At 34.6% G+C, this 20,562-nt stretch overlaps 3 protein-coding genes across 7 annotated transcripts in view; 1 reads left to right on the forward strand and 2 right to left on the reverse strand.

The window, feature by feature from the left end:
* Positions 1–1,661: 1,661 nt before the first annotated feature.
* LOC107749774 (platelet-derived growth factor receptor-like protein) lies at positions 1,662–5,339 on the reverse strand (the record flags this gene model as incomplete). Its single annotated transcript, XM_016564949.1, has 5 exons — positions 1,662–2,154; positions 2,984–3,123; positions 3,223–3,516; positions 4,946–5,097; positions 5,179–5,339. Coding segments are annotated over 5 exons (966 nt in total), but the record flags the coding sequence as incomplete, so codon positions are not given.
* Positions 5,340–7,277: 1,938 nt separating this feature from the next.
* LOC107749739 (cationic amino acid transporter 2) lies at positions 7,278–12,619 on the reverse strand. Its single transcript, XM_016564886.1, has 12 exons — positions 12,552–12,619; positions 10,565–10,934; positions 10,248–10,403; positions 9,984–10,149; positions 9,402–9,538; positions 8,792–9,014; positions 8,579–8,715; positions 8,276–8,378; positions 8,069–8,199; positions 7,803–7,969; positions 7,566–7,674; positions 7,278–7,475 (listed from the first exon to the last, which is right to left on the reverse strand). Exons 2-12 carry the CDS (start codon positions 10,926–10,928, stop codon positions 7,357–7,359), a joined length of 1,812 nt encoding a protein of 603 aa, XP_016420372.1. The 5' UTR covers positions 10,929–10,934; positions 12,552–12,619; the 3' UTR covers positions 7,278–7,356.
* Positions 12,620–14,934: 2,315 nt separating this feature from the next.
* The window catches only part of LOC107749741 (annexin A6-like), a 17,478-nt gene continuing 11,850 nt past the window's right edge, over positions 14,935–20,562 (forward strand). For 2 of the 5 annotated variants that reach the window (XR_001641075.1, XM_016564888.1), the window contains exons 1-9: positions 14,935–15,164; positions 16,323–16,374; positions 18,553–18,637; positions 18,728–18,822; positions 18,912–19,025; positions 19,424–19,429; positions 19,991–20,081; positions 20,151–20,230; positions 20,325–20,381. Coding sequence is in view for 4 of the 5 variants with exons in the window: in XM_016564888.1 (XP_016420374.1) it covers positions 16,366–16,374; positions 18,553–18,637; positions 18,728–18,822; positions 18,912–19,025; positions 19,424–19,429; positions 19,991–20,081; positions 20,151–20,230; positions 20,325–20,381 (537 nt within the window). In the remaining variant the exon portion in view is untranslated. The remainder of the gene's footprint in view (positions 15,165–16,322; positions 16,375–18,552; positions 18,638–18,727; positions 18,823–18,911; positions 19,026–19,423; positions 19,430–19,990; positions 20,082–20,150; positions 20,231–20,324; positions 20,382–20,562) is intronic. The other 3 variants (XM_016564889.1, XM_016564891.1, XM_016564890.1) reach the window with 2 other exon arrangements.

Consider the following 20,562-nt stretch of genomic DNA (forward strand, 5'->3'; position numbering starts at 1 on the left):
ATCCACCTTATTGCCATAATTATTGCAAACATTTCTCCAGTAAACACTGATAAACAAGGCTGTGCGGATTTAAATCTAGCGGTTCTTTTGTGTTTGTGTCGCAAGTTCAGTGACGCAGGTAGTGACGATTCTCTCCGGCCAATCCGTGATCAGCAGAGTTTACACGTCACGTTTTGGTAACGGTACGGTTCACTTGGAACCCCAACTGATGTGGTACTAAAAAAAGTACCAGGTACCAGGTACTGTACCCAGTGGAAAACCCCCAAAAAGTGAACCGTACCGAGCAGTACCGTGCCGTACCATGCAGTGGAAAAGCGCCATAATACTGTGATGACTGTAGCCTCTGGGCACACACCTGAGTGCACTGCATACTTCCTGCCCTTTGAGGATAGAGGAGATGCATTCTGAATGTTTTCGTTTCAGGAACAGTAAATGAGTGAAAAGAAATTAGCTTCTGGAGAATCTGGTGCATTAAGACCTTTTAACCCTTAGAGCCCCACTGTATGTGTTCAAAGGAGTAGTTCACCCAAAAAAAAAAAATTTGCTGAAATGTTCTCACCCTCAGGCCATCTAAGATGTAGATGAGTTTGTTTCTTCATCACAAGAGATTTTGACAAAATAGCATTACATCATTTGTTCACCAATGGATCCACTGCAGTGCATGGGTGCCATCAGAATGAGAGTAAAAATAGTTGTTTATATAATAAACAAGTAATTCACATGACTCCAGTCTATCAATTAACGTCTTCTGAAGTGACAAGCTGCATGTTTGTAAGAAACAAATCCATTTAATCATATGCATAAAACCAATGTTTTAACCAATTTCTAATACATTATGAATGTCAATACTTGAGGGTTAATGCAGTGTAATGACTGAGGTTTTTGTCATATGAACACATTACTTTTGTTTTTTCCACATCTTTCCTGTGTTTTCAATAGCACAAATATGTCGCCCCCTGCTGGTAATGTTAAAGCTGTGGTATTTCTGGGATTCAGTGGGTGTCACAAACACTTTGGCTTTATTGATCATAACAGCAGTAGTTTAAATTGCTATAAAGAACACAGAAAACAGAAGCTGGCATGAAAATACTGTTTTATTGCATATTATGAAAAAATAGCATGCAGGTACAGGATTTAAAACTGCACAATATTAGAAATGTATTAATAGCCTATAGTAAAATGCTGTTACAGAGACTAAGACAGATACATAACCATCTTTCAATTTTTTTGTTTGTTCAAATGACATTTATATTCTCACATATACTGTTTACAATCCCCTTTCTTGTTGTAGGGGTCAGTAAAACAATGGGAATGCACATACTATATATAATAATAATATTATATAATATAATATATATACATTTCTGTGTTCTTTATATATATAATTTTTTATATTGTATGATGTAAATATGTTGACCCTCAAAGCCTACTGTATTATATTTGATAGACAAACTTCTAAATTCTCCAAAATTAGGACTTGGTACACATTTTTTAAATAAAATAAATGTAACACTAACTTTTATATCGTTAGTAATATTCTAAGATGAACACAGTCTGAAGCAACTAAGGTTTATTGGTTATTCATATATCATTTTTTGTATGTTTCATGTTAAAATGTGAGTATCAAATATGATACTTTCAATTTTTTTGTTTGTTCAAATGACATTTATATTCTCACATATACTGTTTACAATCCCCTTTCTTGTTGTAGGGGTCAGTAAAACAATGGGAATGCACATACTATCTAATCTAAGCACTATTTACACTTTGCTCTGTTCCACCTGACGTGTGTCTTCTCAAAAGAGGAAAAAAATAGTGTTCTGTGAGGATCGTTCTGGTTATTGTACAGCCATTTAGTATAGCATGTTATAGCTAAGAATATCTGACTGGCATGATCCAGGTTTTCAGGTTTCTATAGGATTTCTCTGAAGGACTTCATGGCTTCTTAGGCTTGATGGTGGTTCGTGCTGACTGCACTTTGACAGTGGTTGATGCAGACCTTGAACCCTCTAGGTTTTGAGCTGTGCAGGTGTATGTTCCTTGGTCAACCTCTCTGACCTCATCCACCAGCAGTGTTATCTGAGTTCGCTGTCGGTTCTGTCCGTCCACTTGCACTGTCTGCACACTGTCCTGGGTGTACAGCGGGCGCCCAATCTGATAATGAAAAATAAAAATAATCTTAAAAAACTCATTTTTAAATGATATATAATTTGTAATTTATTTTAATATAATTAACATTTAATTTAATATATATATAGTATAATATATATATACATTATATATATATATAGGTATGTATATATATATATGTATATATATATAGACAAACTTCTAAATTCTCTAAATTAGGACTTGGTACACATTTTTTAAATAAAATAAATGTAACACTAACTTTTATATCGTTAGTAATATTCTAAGATGAACACAGTCTGAAGCAACTTAGGTTTATTGGTTATTCATATATCATTTTTTGTATGTTTCATGTTAAAATGTGAGTATCAAATATGATACATCAAGCTTTTGAGGAGTGTTATTTGTCCATCATCTCTCGATCATCACTGTATTGCATTACAGTATATGCGTTGCTTTCAACAATAAAAACTACTTTGATCATAAAACTAAGCATTTAAATATCATCTTGCATATTAAGATCTCTTTGATTTACATATTACAAGTTATCAGAATTTCATCTTACTTTTTGGACATATAAATATTAGAAACTGCACCAGGTTGCATATTATTGCTCAGTTTGGCCCTCTGAATAAAATCAAGGTTTTTCTCTTCTTTCTTTTAGATTTAGTCTAAAACTGCTCTATTTCAACAAAATTTTAATATGTCACTGTTATTTCATATGTCAGGATTTATAGGGTTAATGCTTTAATGCTAGTTCCATTTAAAAACCTTTTTAAATACAAACAACATTTTAAATGTGCTTAAATATTGTGAGGTTGTATGTCTTATTTCGTGTACCCTCTGGTCTAACCTTTTGTCCAGGATATTCCCAGGTAAAGTCCACCACCACGTCCTGCTCTCCTATCACAGTGCATGTCACCTGAAGATTCTGTCCCACTACCACAGTGTCAGAGGAGGTCTGGATCGCAGGGAACGGAGGGGCGGCTGGATCTACCAGGGTAGACATTCTAAAATCATTTCTGAAATTTGGTCACATTCTTGTGTGCTTTCAGTTTGCTGTCGTGTGCTAACTTCAGAGGAAATACTCACAGTTGACATAGATGAGCATGTATGTGGTTGAGCTCTGGCGAAGGTTCCCCAGGCTTGCCACACAGTACAGAGATCCAGCATGATACTGCTTCGGTCTGTGGATGGTGAAACCCTTCTTGACATCAAAGGAGATTTCTCGTCCATCCACCTTCACCTCCAATGGAGGAAATTCCCGGTGTAAAGTCACCTTTGCTTGTGGAGACGTCACCTGACAGGGCAGGACGGTGGGCCAGTTAGTGCGAAGCTGAATGACCTTGTAATAGTCAGCAGAAGGTACAAACAACTCCTGAGGGTCTAAGAGAGAAATGGCAATGGGCAATTAAATTGTGATAGTATAAGTATGTAAAGAATAAAGTACAGTCAGACAGTCATTACTGCGAAATAATTAGTGAATTGCAGAGATATTGCATTTCCAAACATAATTTCTCTGAATTCAGCGCTGCAACATTAGGACATTGCAGTTTTTTACATTCAGATACAGAGTCTCGACATAGATATGTAGGGCTAATGTTATTCTTTACCACTTCATTTTAGATGTATAATTTTCTTGTTACCTAAAGAATACTTGTATAATTTGCACACTGTTCATCACATTCAGTGTTGGGAAGGTTACTTCGGAAAAGTAATGGGTTACAGATAGGCCTGTCGCAATAATCAATATATCGACTTATCGCGCAATATATGTACATGACCTCAATAATTTTTGGTGATGCAATATATCGCTCATTATATTTACTTAAAAATGAATGTCACCATGTTTTGTACATTCCACTTGTGCCTTTGTGTTTTGCAGCTTCTCGTACATAACGTGTTATTATGCTGTTACATTATGATTATGTATTCAGTGGCATAAAATTGTCTTTAAAATGACAATAATATCGCTTATCGCAATTATTTCTGGGGCAATATATCGCACAACAAAAAGTTGTTATCGTGACAGGCCTAGTTACAGATTACAAGTTACCATATTTAAAATGTAAAATAGTAGTGTAACTTTTAATTACTTTATTAAAGTAATGTAACTGATTACATTTGATTACTTTTTGATTACTTTTCTAAATTTTTAACAAATGTTTTCGAATGTTAATCATTTTCAAACACTTAAAGCAGGCAGGGTTAACCTTCCTGTAGCACTCAACACTGATTACTGTCAGACTTTCAGAATCCTTCTTCATTTGAATTAAGATTAAAATAACTTAATTTTAAAGCACAGCCACCACAAAATCAGACTTTAGCAGCTGTTTAATTTGAGATCATTCTTTAATTATAGATTTAAAATCATAAGATATAGTTTAGCTATGATACTGTTTTTAAAATCAAAATCTTTGTATCGCTCTGACAGGAAACTGGCATCTAACAATGCTTTGGGGAAAAAAAACAGTTAATGTTAAAAAAATAAAACATATACATAAACCCAAATAAACCCACATTTTTGAACAAGCATGTGTCCTAAACTCCTGAAACATTGGTGTCTCATATTTTAAAGCAGTCAATGCAATTTGGGAAAGAAATCATTCAAATCTGTATGTGTGTGAAAATATTCAGATGTAACCCCCTTTGTAATCTTTAACATTTTCATAAGTAACTGTAATTTAATTACACATTTTTTTCCTCAGTAACTGTAACTAATTACAGTTACATTTATTTTGTAATTAAATTATGTAATTCCGTTACATGTAACTAGTTACTCCCCAACACTGATCACATTACATTCTCATATTACCTGAGAAAAAGATGAAGACTTTGACTCCTTTATCATACTGTTTTCTGCAGTCTTGATCCTCACAGTACATGGGATAGCAGGTGAACTCCCCTGTATCTGCCGCTGTTGCATTTGCCAAAATCAGTGTACCATAATGTTCATGCTGAACTGTCCTGAAAATACAGACAAAAAACAATTGATTATTTGAACTAAATGAATGCGATGACAGATTTAATGTCTCTATTAACTCATACCTGAGTCGTCCTTCATCATCCTCTTCTAGATATGCAGGAACAGCCCACTGGACAGGATTTCCTTTACACCTCAGCTCTAACGTATCACCTGCTTGGACAGTCAACGTGTCCCCCACTTTCTGAAACCTTCCCTTGTTTACCACCTGAGTGAGGTAGGTCTGAGCTTCTTTAGGGGTGGTTTTCACTTTAGGTTTGGAAGCAGGAGTCTTTCCTGATCCCTTCCCAGACTTGGACTTGCCATTTGGTCTCTTCTCAGCTTTGGTCTTCGGGTCAGGTTCAACCTTTTGGCACATGCCTGTTTTTCATGTGACAAACCATTCTAATCAGTAAGAATTACATGTATGCATTTGGCAGACACTTTTATTCAAAGTGACTTTGGACTGAATTCAAAGTAAATTTGATCAGTTCATGTAGTCCCTGAGAACTGAACCCATAAATCTGGGTTTCATGCAAAACAAAAGCATTTTCTATGCAACTTTTGATAAATGTTTTACATGCATTGTGTTAATACCTGCTTTGTACAGTTATATTGTTTTTCACTGTTTGTATTACTGAGAATCGTATCTACATAATGTACAATATACTCACCGAACTGAATGATCAAATGAGAAACAAGAAGCGCAAATAGCATCACCCTCCACTTCATGGCAGAGAATATTCACAGCAACCACAAACAAACTTTAGTTCACTCAGGTATACCTTCCCAGGTCTTAAGGATACATGCAGAGAAGGGAGAAATAGAAAGGTAGCGGGAGAGGAGGAACCGAGTGTGTAGAGTGAGAGGTCAGATGTTTACCAGAGTCGCATGAGCACCCTAAATTCCTTCGGTTACACTCAATGGGTCCATTCTGTGTTCATTCTACCAATCAGGGTCTGAGGAGAGCTGACCATCCAACTGAAATAGCAGCCAGTGTTTATTTAGCTGTAAAAACTCAGAGGCATCAGTCTTAGGTCTGCTCTGTGAAAACATTTGTCACAAGGCAATTTGTAATTACTGAAGAACACATGGTAAATGTAAATTGATCCACAAATATGTACATGACAGTGTTATGCATGATTACTATGTTCTACATGATGTTACATTTACTTGTTGTTTTTTCTGGTGCATAAAAACAATGGAGCTAAAAATGCTAAAGATACTAGTGGCCTATAAAGTGGCCTATAAACTCATTGCTGGGTATTTGCTGTGGAATGACCCAGTTTTCTGAATTTCTGTTTGATTTAATAGTTCAGATCTGATTAGTGCGACACAGGTAGGATCTTGTGAATGGTACTATTGTTATTTTGTGCCCTCACAGTTGAAAGTAAGATTAAAGTCCCTTAAGGGCACATCAGTTCGCTCAGCAACTCTGAGGAGCAACTATTTTCTAGTCATGCAAGTCCTGTATACTTAATCAAATCTTTTTTTCCAAGCTTACATTCTGTTACATAAATAAAAATTAAAAATTAACAATGTCATTGTCATAAATTCTGTTTATTTAGCTCAAATCTTAATGCTTAACTAATATTTCAAATCTTGATACTTAACTTTTTCCCCCATTTGGTCCAGCTAATGCACACTTACAGTATTTGGGACCTTTTTTTTTTTACTATTGAAGCATTTTCTCCCAACATAAAGTATCGTTCAAATGTTTGGATCAATATGCTGCTTTTTATACTTTTATTCAGAAAGAATGCATTAAATTGATCAAAAGTGACAGTATAGACATTTGTAATGTTAGGAGTAGTTTCAGTAAAGACTGGAGTAATGGTTGCTGAAAATTCAGTTTTGCCATCACTGGAATAAATTGCATTTTAAAATATATTAAAATAGAAAACAAATATTTTAATTGTAATATAATTTCACAAAATCGCGGTTTTTACTGTATTTTTTTAACAAATAAATGCAACCTTGATGAGCATAAGAGACTTCCTTCAAAAACATTTTAACAATTTTACCGACCCCAAACTTTTTAACAGTAGTGTGTAATTTAATAAACGATGTCATGGTCAACTTGAAGATTCAGAATTATTTATTTATTTATTATAAAAAGTATAAATTGACAGAGATGATTTCACTGCAAATATGATAAAAACTCTAGATTAAAAAAAAAAAAAAACTAGAAAGAGCTTCTTGCTGAACTGGCATCTACTTGAGAGATATGACTGGTGCAAAGGATTTTTCTGTAGGTCATCAATTTATTTGGATCCTTCTTTATCAGATTTGGTTTCAATGGTTTCAATGGTGACCTGACTGCTGAGTAACCTTTGCCTCTGGATGCTGTTCCTCACTCCATATCCAAAGTAGATAAGGAATCCTGAGCAGAAAAAAGACACACATTTACACTTTTTAAAAATTTTTATATAGGTTAATCTTTCAACAACATTTCATATTTTGCATTGCATACCCCCAGCCATCCACACAGCATAACGAATCCATGTGTCTCCTCCCAGTTGAACCATCAAGTAAATGTTGATGAACACACTCACCACAGGGAGTAAAGGCAAGAACGGTACCTGTGGTCACAGAAAATATGAGATATGAATAATTTTTATTTTTTATTAATATTTTTACTTTATAAAATAAGGTGCTATTGTATTGTATTGTTTTGCATTGTATTGCATTGTAAAAGTCCTGTGCTCACCATGAAGGAGGCTTTGGTTGGGTTTTGGGGTTGCCTCCAGATAATGAAGACCGTGAGTAACATTATGATCAGGATCACAGTTACACTCACAACACTCCAGATCTCCAGAAACAACAAAGATCTGATAGCTTTGCTCATCAGCAGTGACAGAATAAGCACCAACACAACTGCAAAATCAAAGATATGAAAGAAATTTGCTGATATTGCTATATAATGGTCCAAGTGGTCATATTTTTCGGTATTTCTGTGGAAGGTTTTCTGCATACCAAGAAAAACTGTGCATGTTGTAACAGTGTTTGAAGTTTCATTGGTAGGGTATGAAGGGGGTTTCAAAAACCCAAACGTCGAAGTTGTGGGTGTGTGCAAATCACTTTCCTCTGAAGCAGTCTCTTGATACCTTGAAAGAAACCAGTTTTAGCTTCAAAGATTTGCATCATGGTGTTAGAAGGGAAGTGTGGAGCTGGGAATACAACCTTAGTATGAGAATACAAATAGCCACAAGTGTGTAGGAGAAGAGCGTTCCAATCGACATCATATCAACCAATGCCTTCAGGTCAAATAAAAGAGCCATTATTGCTGGAATAAAGCAGAGCACATGATTTCCAGGGCTTTTGCATTTTGCACAAAAGCTGCAGATTATTCATCTTATAGAGAGAAAAAAAAGCCCTAGTCTTATGATTTGGCTTAGTCTGTCATATGTGAGAGATGAAAAAGAGACCCAAATTAATTGATCTAATATGTAGATAATTTTTAACAATCTTGTTTAATACACTTACCTGCTACAGTGCCAGAGGATAGTGTGGCCACCACTGGACTCTGCCGTAAGCTGACTTTATACAATGATTTGAACATGAGTCCATCTCTGGCCATGGCAAACAGGACACGGGGCATTGGGAACATGGACCCCAAGAGACTGAAGATGAAATTAACTGTCTGTAACTGAACCAACACATAACAGAGATTCAGATCTCAATCTGTGACTCCTTTACCTTGTTGACAGAGCGCACAGGGACCCGACTGCCACAACGTACTTTGCAGCAGCCCAGCCAATGTAAGCAAAGGCCACAGGCAAAGGACTCTGAACGCTGAGTCGGTAGTACGGCATCATCAAAGTGAGAGCAGCCGAAACGCCAAAGTACGCCAGGAAACAGATGAGCAGAGACACCACGATACCCACAGGTATAGACTTCTGAGGGTTCTTCACCTCCTCACCTGGCAAATCAGTTTAAAAGCATGACTAGAGATAATACACACTAAGTTTTAAAAGTTTGGGATGAGCTAAATTTTTTTTTTTTCATTTATATTTGTATTCAGCAAGGATGCATTGAATTGATTAAAAGTGACAGTAAATCATTTTATATTGTTAGAAAATATTATAATTTCAAATAAATGCTTTTGATCTTTCTATTAATCAAAGAATCCTGAAACAAAGCATGAAATATTAATATTAAACATGATTTCAACATTGATAATAATAAGGAATGTTTCTTGAGCACCAAATCAGCATATTAGAATGATTTCTGAAGAGTCATGTGACACTGAAGACTGAAGTAATGGCTGCTGAAAATGCAAAAACATTATTAATGTTTTCAGATTTACCTGTAGTTGCAATGCAGTCAAAGCCAACAAATGCATAGAAACATGTGGCTGCTCCTGTCAGTGTTCCTTCAAATCCAAATGGGAAAAATCCACCTATTCCGTACTCAGTGGTGACATTGACGGTGGATGTTAGGTTTCTTAAAAATTAAAATAAAATAAAATAAACGGGTTTTAGAAAAGAACTGAGGATATCTGAATTTGGAATAGCACATTAGCACACTACTCCTACTATTTAGTAGTAAAATAGTAAAATTATGCAATTTGGTATAGAATATATAGATTTTGCATTTTTATCTATTTTGTGTAAAAATGTTTTGGCAAACTTATCCAATCAAATAATGAGTCAAGAAATACATTAAAATTGCAACTGATTTTATTTTCCCAAATGCAGTAGATTGTGCATTCTACTGAAATGTGCATACTGTGTATGCACAGTGTATGTTCTATACACTGCATCAAGTAGTATGCTAGTATTCTATACTGAACATACAAAGATCATTTTAATGTTTCTAGACTGAAAGGACTACACTGATTATTACTACACTGAAAATTCCAATAAATTATAAACGCAAATGTTCTTACTCATGCATTGCTGTTGCATTCAGGATGATGTCTTCAGTGATAAACCAGTTCTGTAGGTTTCCCTTGATGAAGCCAGCGATGATGACAAATACCAACACCAGTATATTAACACTTGTAAATATCTTGTTGACCGTGGTTGATTCTTTCACGCCATATGCAAGAAGACCTGTGAGAAAAATACGGTACATAGAGTCTAAGCCTTTGCCATAGATGCTAAATATAGAATAATGAACTAGACAGTGTATGATTAGTATAGTCAGATACCAGAGAGAATCATTATGAGACCAGCTGCAAAGAAGTCTGGGTAGGCTGCCAGGCCAGGCAGGTCCATGGCTACGTATTTGCTAAAATAATTAGCCATCGCATTTCCAATAAGATCATCGAATGTGCCACTCCATGCCCTGGCCACACTTGATGTGCCTAAACCAAGAGAAAGCTCTGTTAGTACTTGACCTTTGAATCTATCTATCTATCTATCTATCGATCTATCTATCTATCTATATCTATATCTATATCTATCTATCTATCTATTCGCCATTAGGCTGAAATTGCATTTTCATAAGCCTATAATTTCTGCTTACCGATGACATAAGACAGTAGTAAATTCCATCCCGTGGTGAAGGCCCACACCTCTCCTACAGTCACGTAGCTGTACAGATAGGCAGAGCCGGTCTTAGGAACCCTTGCGCCAAATTCAGCGTAGCAGAGCCCAGCAAAGGTAGAAGCTAAAGCAGCAATGAAGAAGGAGATGATAATACTTGGTCCAGCCAGGGTCCGGGCCACCTCTCCAGAGAGCACGTAAACACCGGCCCCCAAGGTGCTGCCCACTCCCAAAGCCACTAGATCTAAAGTTGTAAGACAGCGACGAAAAGTGGAGACCTCTCCCTCCGGTTCCAGGGGCTTTCTGCGGCACAGGCCCCTCAGGAAAGACCGTATCGATTGCATTATTGGCTGTTAGAGATGAGTGAAAGTAAAATTTCAAATGTTTACTTTGAATTTTGCTTGTTTGTGAGGTTACAAATATATGAAAAGTTATTTAAAAAAAGGTTAATGCTATAGCCACATTTTTAAAGGAATTGTTTACCCAAAAATGAAAATTTGCTGAAAATGTACTTAATCTCAGGCCATCCTAGATGTCGATTAGTTGTTTGTTTGGATTTGTTTCTTACAAACACACTTTTCTCTTCTCAAGTTAATTGATGGACTGGAGTCGTGTGGATTACTTGTAGATTATTGTGATGTTTTTATCACTCTCATTCTGACGGCACCCATTCACTGCAGAGGATCCATTGGCGAGCAAGTGATGTAATGCTACATTTCTTCAAATCTGTTCAGATGAAGAAACAAACTCATCTTGTATGGCGTAAGGGTGAGTAAATCTTCAGCAAATTTGAGTTTTTGGGTCAACTATTTCTTTTAACTAATGACATTTTTCTGCATTTATTATTAAGCTAAATTACTTTTGTTTGATCATTTTATCATCATATCAAATGTAATTTTTAATATCATTTCCATGCTATTGTGTCATTTGACAACTAATCTGGATTATGCTCAAGTAATCGCCCTGAAAAATAATAGTTTTTAATCCTTTGCGTGTTGGTCATTTATTTGTCAATTCATTTTTCCTCCCATTTACCTTATCACAATGTCTTCATGTTTTCACAAGTGTACTGAGATGTTTTTCTTTGTTTCTTTCCTTTGAAAAAAAAAAACAGATCTCTAATTTAAGAATGAACAGATCACTGATATCCATCACTAACCATCTTTGTGAGCCACAAATAATTTTTTTAAATCAAATTAATTAAAGAATAAAAACATGGTGTAATGGATCCATTACTTAATAATTTCATTCAAGTAATTTTTTTCTTAAATCTTATTTTACAGGGCTTCATGAACATTACATTAATCTTCTCATTGGTGTATTGGTTCATACAACAGAAATGATGCAGTCAGGTGTCCTCCACTTTCTACTGCATCACTTATCCTCTTCTGAACTCTAGACAGAAGCCTGTTCTGTGGCTCCATGAGAATAATGAAGAAGGATAGACAAAGCTGCCTTCATGACTTGGCAGTGGTCGGCTGGCACACGTTCTCTTTGTGTGGTGGCTTTCTAAAATCTGCCAACAGGAGATTTACTATCCATGCTAATCCTGCCAGGAATCTACTGCTGCATACTGCATTCTATAGCACTGATCATGTGCCATGCCAACATGAACACACAGAACGTAGTGTTGCAAGTTGTACTATTCTACTCTAATAATTTTACTTTTTTATTGCAAATATTTTATGTAAGAAAGTGTTACTTGTTAAATTACATGCAGAAGGATTTGTAATATTTTCCTTATTAATTAATTAATTTATTTTTGCATTTACTTACACCTGTTGTTGCACTGAAAATATGCACCGCACTGAATGCACTGATGGCAACAAAAAAAGAAAAAGAAAAAAAAAAGCCAAACTTAAAATGTAATAACTGTAATGATAAAATGTTACGACTATAATGACTAAATAGCTTGCAAAGACATTTCTTAATGCATCTAATTAGTAAGTGAATGTTTGTTTCTTTACCTTAATTGTGTCCAGAGAGGTTTGCGGTCTATATCTTTGTAATAACTGTCTAAATATATCCGTCCCTTTCACACCAATGAGGCCAAATGATTTTTCAACAATATATACAAGAGTGGACTGTTTGACCCACCCACTCAATGACATTAGCAACAAAGTAGCCTTTCTTTCCGCATTTCTCACTGGCCCCATAATGTGCTCATAATTGCAGCCAAGGCACAGCGTGAGGATAAAATTCCATGTGAGAACCAAACAAAGATCTGTAATATTGCTGTGAGGTTATAATAGCTATCTATCTCAGCAAATACTTGCACGATAAAACAGAGCATTGTTTTATACAAGAAAGAAATAGGACATTATTATTTATTAAACAATTTCAGCTTTGGTCAACAAGCATTTTGAGAAATTCACTTTCGATACACTAGATGGCAGCCCGGCTTTGTAATACCTTGCTACTGACTATAAAGAGGGGCTTACATTCATGATTTATAGTGCAGAACGTTATCACATTTAATCATGTTTTTTTGTGACTCCAGCAATTAAATCATGTTTTACCAATAACTGTAAAAATGTGTCGGACAATACCTAAATCATTCTACGAGTCTTATGAAATGAGACCGTATTTAGGGAGAAAGGTTTACTGTGAATGAGTAGTGGCTGTATCGGCCCCCTCTTCCTCCATTCTGCTCTACTATGCTGTTCTGACTTGGATTCTCCACCCTCTTACCGGAATGACCGAAAGGCTCAGACAGAAATAGCCCTGTCACAATCTCACGCCAAGGCAGACATTGGATACTAAGAGCATATAGGCAAACACTCTCTGCTTTTCTCTTGAAGTTTACTCATAAGACACTATGTTTGACTTAGTTTGTACTTGGCTGCAATTCAGACTGCATCTGAGTAATTCATTAACAGTTCATATAAACAGTTTAAAAGATATGTCTCTGCCTAAGTATGGGTCAGGCTGCATTTCCAAACAACTACTTGCTGAAAATAAATACATAAATAAATACTGACCCCAAACTTTTTAAATGTAATGTATATTGTTAGGGTTAAGGTTAGGTTTAGGTTTATTCTTTTTTAAATAAATGCTGTTATTTCTTATTTTTTATTCATCAAAGAATCCTGAAAAAACATATCACAAGTTCCAAAAAGATTAAGCAGCACAACTGTTTCCCTCATTGATAATAAATCAGCATATTATTTCTGAAAGATCATGTGACACTGAAGACTGGGGTAATGGCTGCTGAAAATTCAGCTTTTCATCACAGGAATAAATTATATTTTGAAGTAGGCTATATTAAAATCGAAAACCTTTTTTTTTTTTTTTTTCAAATTTTAAATTTTTTTTTTTTTTTTTCAAATTTTAAATTTTTTTTTTTTTTTTTCAAATTTTAAATTTTTTTTTTTTTTTTTCAAATTTTAAATTTTTTTTTTTTTTTTTCAAATTTTAAATTTTTTTTTTTTTTTTTCAAATTTTAAATTTTTTTTTTTTTTTTTCAAATTTTAAATTTTTTTTTTTTTTTTTCAAATTTTAAATTTTTTTTTTTTTTTTTCAAATTTTAAATTTTTTTTTTTTTTTTTCAAATTTTAAATTTTTTTTTTTTTTTTTCAAATTTTAAATTTTTTTTTTTTTTTTTCAAATTTTAAATTTTTTTTTTTTTTTTTCAAATTTTAAATTTTTTTTTTTTTTTTTCAAATTTTAAATTTTTTTTTTTTTTTTTCAAATTTTAAATTTTTTTTTTTTTTTTTCAAATTTTAAATTTTTTTTTTTTTTTTTCAAATTTTAAATTTTTTTTTTTTTTTTTCAAATTTTAAATTTTTTTTTTTTTTTTTACAATATTACAGTTTTTTCTATATTTTTGATCAAATAAATGCAGCCTTGATGAGCATAAGAATCTTCTTCAAAAAACATTAAAAATCTTACTGATCCCAAACTTTGTTTACTTTTAGCTGGCTCCTATTTGTCCCAAAAGTAACAATGGTTTTCAGATATTGATCGACACTTTTGGTGCAGCTCTTGATGTCCCAGCAAAGTACTTCTATGTTTATGTTTTTATAAAGAAGCTAAAATATTTGACTATATAAAGAAAACTATGTGAATTGCATACCACAGAGGATCATGTGGCGTCAACGTGACCGCTGCCATGTAGGGCAACCCGTTCCATGTAGAATAACGATAACGTTTTTAATTCCTATTTCAATTTTCACTGTCAAACTTATTTGGATTCTTTTTATTTATTAAATGTATTAAAATTTAGTAGATCTTTAATCTCACAAATACTGTGCATTTGTTTCTCAAGTAATCATCTTGACTCAAGAGTTTACAGGAATCCCCAAATCTGCTGCATATGCAGATCAGGAGGTGCGCTGCAGATAATACTGTCTGAAAAACCAACGACTCAAGTCATAGTAATCCCATGCCTCACGTCATTTGTGAAAACTGGCAATCACGAGCCGTCAGCCGTGGACGTTACATCATAGCTGCTGGTTATCCTGAGCAGTTTGCGCCGCATTCTTTACGTCAGAGGAGAACAGCTGATACTTGCACGGACGTTTCTCAGCAAGAGACAACGGACCACCGTCAGTCGGAGCTCGAGACTCCCTGTGATTAAGGTAAAACGCTGCTTTTGTTGTTATTATTATTTGTAACTATTCTTAACGAGTGCATTGGAAAATAGTGGCATTTTAGGATACATATTGTAGCATATAAATCCGCGTTTCATGGACAAATGGTAGCCTACCACTTTAATAACTTTAGCGTTCACAGATGTGTTCACATTCTTTTCTACCGCAAAACTTTATATAGGATACACACTAAATTCTACAGATTAAACACATGTATGATGATTGAAAATGTGAAAAGTTAAGATTATTATTGTAGTAAAGGTCTTTTTTATGTCATATCAGTTCAGCTGAGAATAGTTTTCATTCATTTTTTTGATTAATTTCATTATAATTTATGGTTTTGCTGGTTGGGTGGAGCTGTGTGAATGTCTTTCTCGGATCTTGAAAGAATTCCTAACTCAGACCAGACAGAGAGGCATGCCTATTTTTGGACTGACTCCACTGACACACATTTACTATTTTAAACAATACCGAAAAGTGCCTGTGATTTTAATTTTTTATTTTATTTTGTCCAAGTGCAAAATCAATAGGCTAATGTTTACACAACATACAAGAAGAAGTGAGAAATTTTAATGAATTGTCATTGTGCAGCTTGCTGCTGCATCTTCCGCAAGTTTTGTGCACAACTTTGGCATTATAACAGAGAATAAAATTTCCATTGGTGAACTGCAGACTGGACGTTCTTCCATCACTGAGTGTTCCCTGTTATTTATTTGCCTGATTATAAAGTAGTGAAAGAGAGCATAGTATAAGTTCACCGGGTGGAGCCAAGAGTATCCTGTGGAAAATGTGGCTTTGCCTTCAGCATTTAAACCTATAGGGAGTAGCAATGGTTTGAATTAGGGGGAAATAATTTTTTAGAGCATATGGTTTTGGATACTCATAGGAGTGAACTTATGGAAACATTCCATAGACAATTTGCTTCAGAAGCAATGTGTTTTGAACTACACCACGAATAGAGGTTTCTGGATAATATATCTAACATGGTTTCCATTGTAGCTTATAGTAGGCATAACTCAGAAACTCAAGATTCTTAAAGTAATGAACTGCCATTTTTAAAAGCACATTACATTTGGTCTTTAATCATACACAAGCTAAGGAAAGGCTAACATGTTTTGTTTTGTTTCTTCTTAATTCTCTCTCCAGGTTCAAGACTATCATTCCATTGACAACCAGTAACTGATTAAACATGGGCAAAGTAAGCCAAAACGTCTACATCAATGTGTCTGCTTGCTTTATGTTGATGTAACGTATGAATTTTGATCATGTAGTTAGAAAAATGGCCACAAAGACATGACCTTTGTCTTCTTTCTCATGGTAACGAATCTCGTTTTCCATCTATTGTAGTTCAGGGAGTATAGGATATCATAGTTTTCTTTATGGAATCTCAGAGGTCAATGAATTGCTCATTAAAAAATTAGATCTGTTGAGAACACCACAATGCCGCATGTAGACCTGTGGTGGCTCAGTGGTGTTATTTTTTAGTTATTTTATTTTTGATATCTTGTTTATATATAATTTTTTGAATAGTAGCAAAACCCCGCGACCCCCTAAAGCGGTATGGAAAATGGATGGATAGTAGCAAAACTATTATTAAAGCACACTAATAATTTATTAAACATTATATATTAGTGATGCTTGTAAAATGAAGCATCACTATTGGTATTGCTCTTATTAGGATTAGGGATATCAATAAACCTCTAGCCCTAAGTATTAAACCTTGTTTGTGCTATGCACATGAATAATACATCAAAGCATTTCTTATATTGTAGAAGTGTGCCTGGCCGGATGTTTGTTTGCTGAGATAGGTGTTGCTAGGGGTCTGTTGCTGTAGACGTGGAACCCTACAGCTGCTGTGTTGAGTGATAGCTGCTGGACAGGCCTTGAGCATGTGCACAGAAGCATGGGGGCGAGGACTCTGGCTCTGTGCCCTACTAAGACACGCCAGCAAGACCAATATAATGGGGAATAATTGTCGGGAGACAGTGAGTGCAGAGGAGCTTTGAAAATGCACAGTCATGTAGCATTTATGCCCTGTCAGATGTGAGGTCTGCAGCTCTCTGAAGGAGAACGATCCCTCTATAGATTCAGTAGGGTTGAAAGTGTAAGGTTACAGACATTTAAGATGCATACAGGCTTTCTGTCTCTCTCTGTCACACACAAACTGACTTTTGCTGCTGACCATATCATACAACTGCTGCACGGACAGGTGTCAGCTGTCCACTCTATAGTCCCGCCTGGGTTTGGACTAAAGGCCAGAGGAGGGAGAGTCTGATTGTTGGTGTAAAATTACATTTTGGGATTATATAAACACGTATAGCCTGTCCCACCCATGAGCAACTTAAAATACATGTTTGAGTTCAGTATAATGCGTGAGACATAATCACGTATAATGCGTTGTTGTTTTTTTTTTTAGAAAATATATTTGATATATTTATTATAGACACTACCGTTCAAAAGTTTTGAAATAAATTTATACTTTTATTCAGGAAAGATCCATTAAATTTGACAGTAAGACTTACATTGTTACAAAATATTTCTATTTCAAAAATATGTGAATTTTCTATTTATCATATACCACAGTTGCCACAAAAACAAAAGCAGCAGAACTGCTTTTAACATTAATAATCTAAACAAATGTTTCTTGAGCACCAAATCAGTATATTAGAATGATTTCTGAAGGATCATGTGACACTGAAGACTGGAGTAATAGCTGTTAATATTCAGCTTTGCATCACAGGAATACATTACATTTTAAAATTAAAACAGATATCTTAAATTTAGTGCTGTCAAATCGATTATTCGCGATTAATCACATCCAAAATAAAAGTTTGTGTTTACATAATATATGTGTGTCCTGTGTATATTTATATGTATATATAAATACATACACATAGATGTATATAATTAAGACATCTGTAATATATAGTTATACTTATGTATAATATAAATCATATATAAATATGAATATATACAATAAATATTTTTGGCTATTGCTACAAATATACCCCAGCGACTTAAGACTGGTTTTGTGGTCCAGGGTCACATATGTTATGTAAACACAAACTTTTATTTTGGATGCGATTAATCACGATTAATTGATTTGACAGCACTACTTAAATTGCCATAATATTTCACAATATTACTGTTTATTGTATTTAAAATGTAATGCAAAATTATGTTTGTGTAAGATTTTTTTTCTTGTTTGGATAGATGTTTCGATATTTAAGTAAAATTGTTTGGCTTTCCTCTTATGACAACGAAAGTAAACATTTTGAATGTTTATTATTCATTGGGTTTGATAAGATTCATATTGTGACTCTTGGTTCACCATTCAGTAAAAACAACGACTAAACATCTATAATTTTTGCTATAGGAATTTAGAGGTACAATTGCAGATCAACCTGACTTTGATGCGGGCAGTGATGCAGAGGCCCTCTATAATGCCATGAAAGGCTTTGGTGAGTGTCAGGACTCTTCAACTATAGATATTTAATATGAAGCCAGTGACTGCTATGATATGTCCATATATATTCTCTGTTGTGTCACAGGAAGTGACAAGGAAGCCATCTTAGACCTGATTACCTCACGAAGCAATGCTCAGAGGCAGGAGATCCGTGCTGCCTACAAATCACAATATGGGAAGGTACTGGAAAATCTCCAGCAAACATTCAATAAATGGATAAAAGGCTTATAGAACAGAATGTGCTATATCAAAAATACATTATTTGACAGGATTTAATTGATGATCTGAAATATGAGCTGACAGGGAAGTTTGAACGTCTGATTGTGGGTTTGATGAGGCCTCCAGCCTATCATGATGCCAAAGAAATCAAGGATGCCATTAAGGTATGTAAGAATCTAGATGCTTTGAGAATTTGAGACTTTCAGTTAAAATGTGCAATGCTTGGCTGATTGCACTGAGATGTACTATTCAAATGCATGGACTGCACAGATAATTATATTCAGATAGATGTGTTATGTTGTAGTATTTCATTCTGTCTTTAATATTTTCTGAAAATATTTTGAATTATTATTATATTTTTTCAATATAATAACAAAATGGCTACAGGATTTGTGTTCTATACAATATTTATCTGTCAATCAGTTAAACGGAACAGAATAGTGACTAACAACCTCATCTCTAGGCATCATTCATTAAAAGACCAATTACAATATCGACTATATTCTCTGTTATTTACTGCATGCTTTGTCCTGTGAATCTGTTTTGCTGTTGCTATCATTAGGATACGGTAAGTGATTTTCCTTATTTAATTAAATGGTGATAGTTAGGCCAGTTCTTTAGGGACTGTTAACCATTTTATGATCTGTATGGCTGTGAAAATGAAAAAGGATTCAGCCAATCAGGACGTCAGTAATAGAAAACATGGAAAAAATGGCTGACAATCCCTTTGGAAAATAAATAGATTTTTACATATTTAATATTTATTAATCACAAATGTAGAAACTGCTTTGTTTCAATTCTATAAAAATAATGTTGAGTTTACACTTAAACTGCTGTTTATTGCAGATTTTAACTGCTTCCTGCAAATGCCTTGTTATCATAAGAGACTGCAGGGTTTGAAAAATGTTTACTAACACTGTCCTATATGACAAAATAATCTTCTATCATTTGAACACATATTCAATGCTGTACTGTAATTTCTCTATGCCATTTCAGTAAATGCACTCATATCCCTCTGAATAATTATACTAGCTGACTGTACATTATCCTCTACAAATATATTTTCAAATTAAAGAGACAGAGTATGTGATTTGTGCTCAGTAATTGACCTTCTTGCTGTGCTTTAAAGGGAGCAGGAACAGATGAGAAATGTTTGATTGAAATTCTCACTTCAAGAACCAATGAGCAGATTCATAATCTGGTGGCAGCATACAAAGATGGTGAGTTTTTTTTACAAAAGTTAACAAGAAACCAACTGAGGCAAAGCCTGACTCTGCGATTGTTCATAGCATATGGCAGAGACCTTGAAGAGGATGTTATAGGGGACACATCTGGACACTTTAAGAAGATGCTGATTGTTTTGCTTCAGGTGAGTCATATATTAGATATTTTTTTACTATACAGTTTAGTGACAAATGTGATGCGTGTGTGTGTTTAATAATGGTGATTGTCCTGTTTCTCAGGGGACCAGAGAGGAAGATGATGTTGTTAGTGAAGACCTCGTGGAGCAAGATGCTCAAATTTCACCGTGCTGCCATACACTAGGGTTTTTTGAAACCCAGCCACTGGGATAGAGAAGGAAAACATAGTAGCCTACACTGGCAGCTGGGTTTCCAGCCAATGACTGCATTTAATTTGACCTCACTGTAATTCAATTACATTTTAGGTTTGAATAGAGAATACAGGAAGCAAATGTATTCT

This window comes from Sinocyclocheilus rhinocerous, unplaced genomic scaffold (genome assembly GCF_001515625.1).
Source record: "Sinocyclocheilus rhinocerous isolate Xijiao unplaced genomic scaffold, SAMN03320098_v1.1 scaffold860, whole genome shotgun sequence".
Taxonomy (NCBI): domain Eukaryota; kingdom Metazoa; phylum Chordata; class Actinopteri; order Cypriniformes; family Cyprinidae; genus Sinocyclocheilus; species Sinocyclocheilus rhinocerous.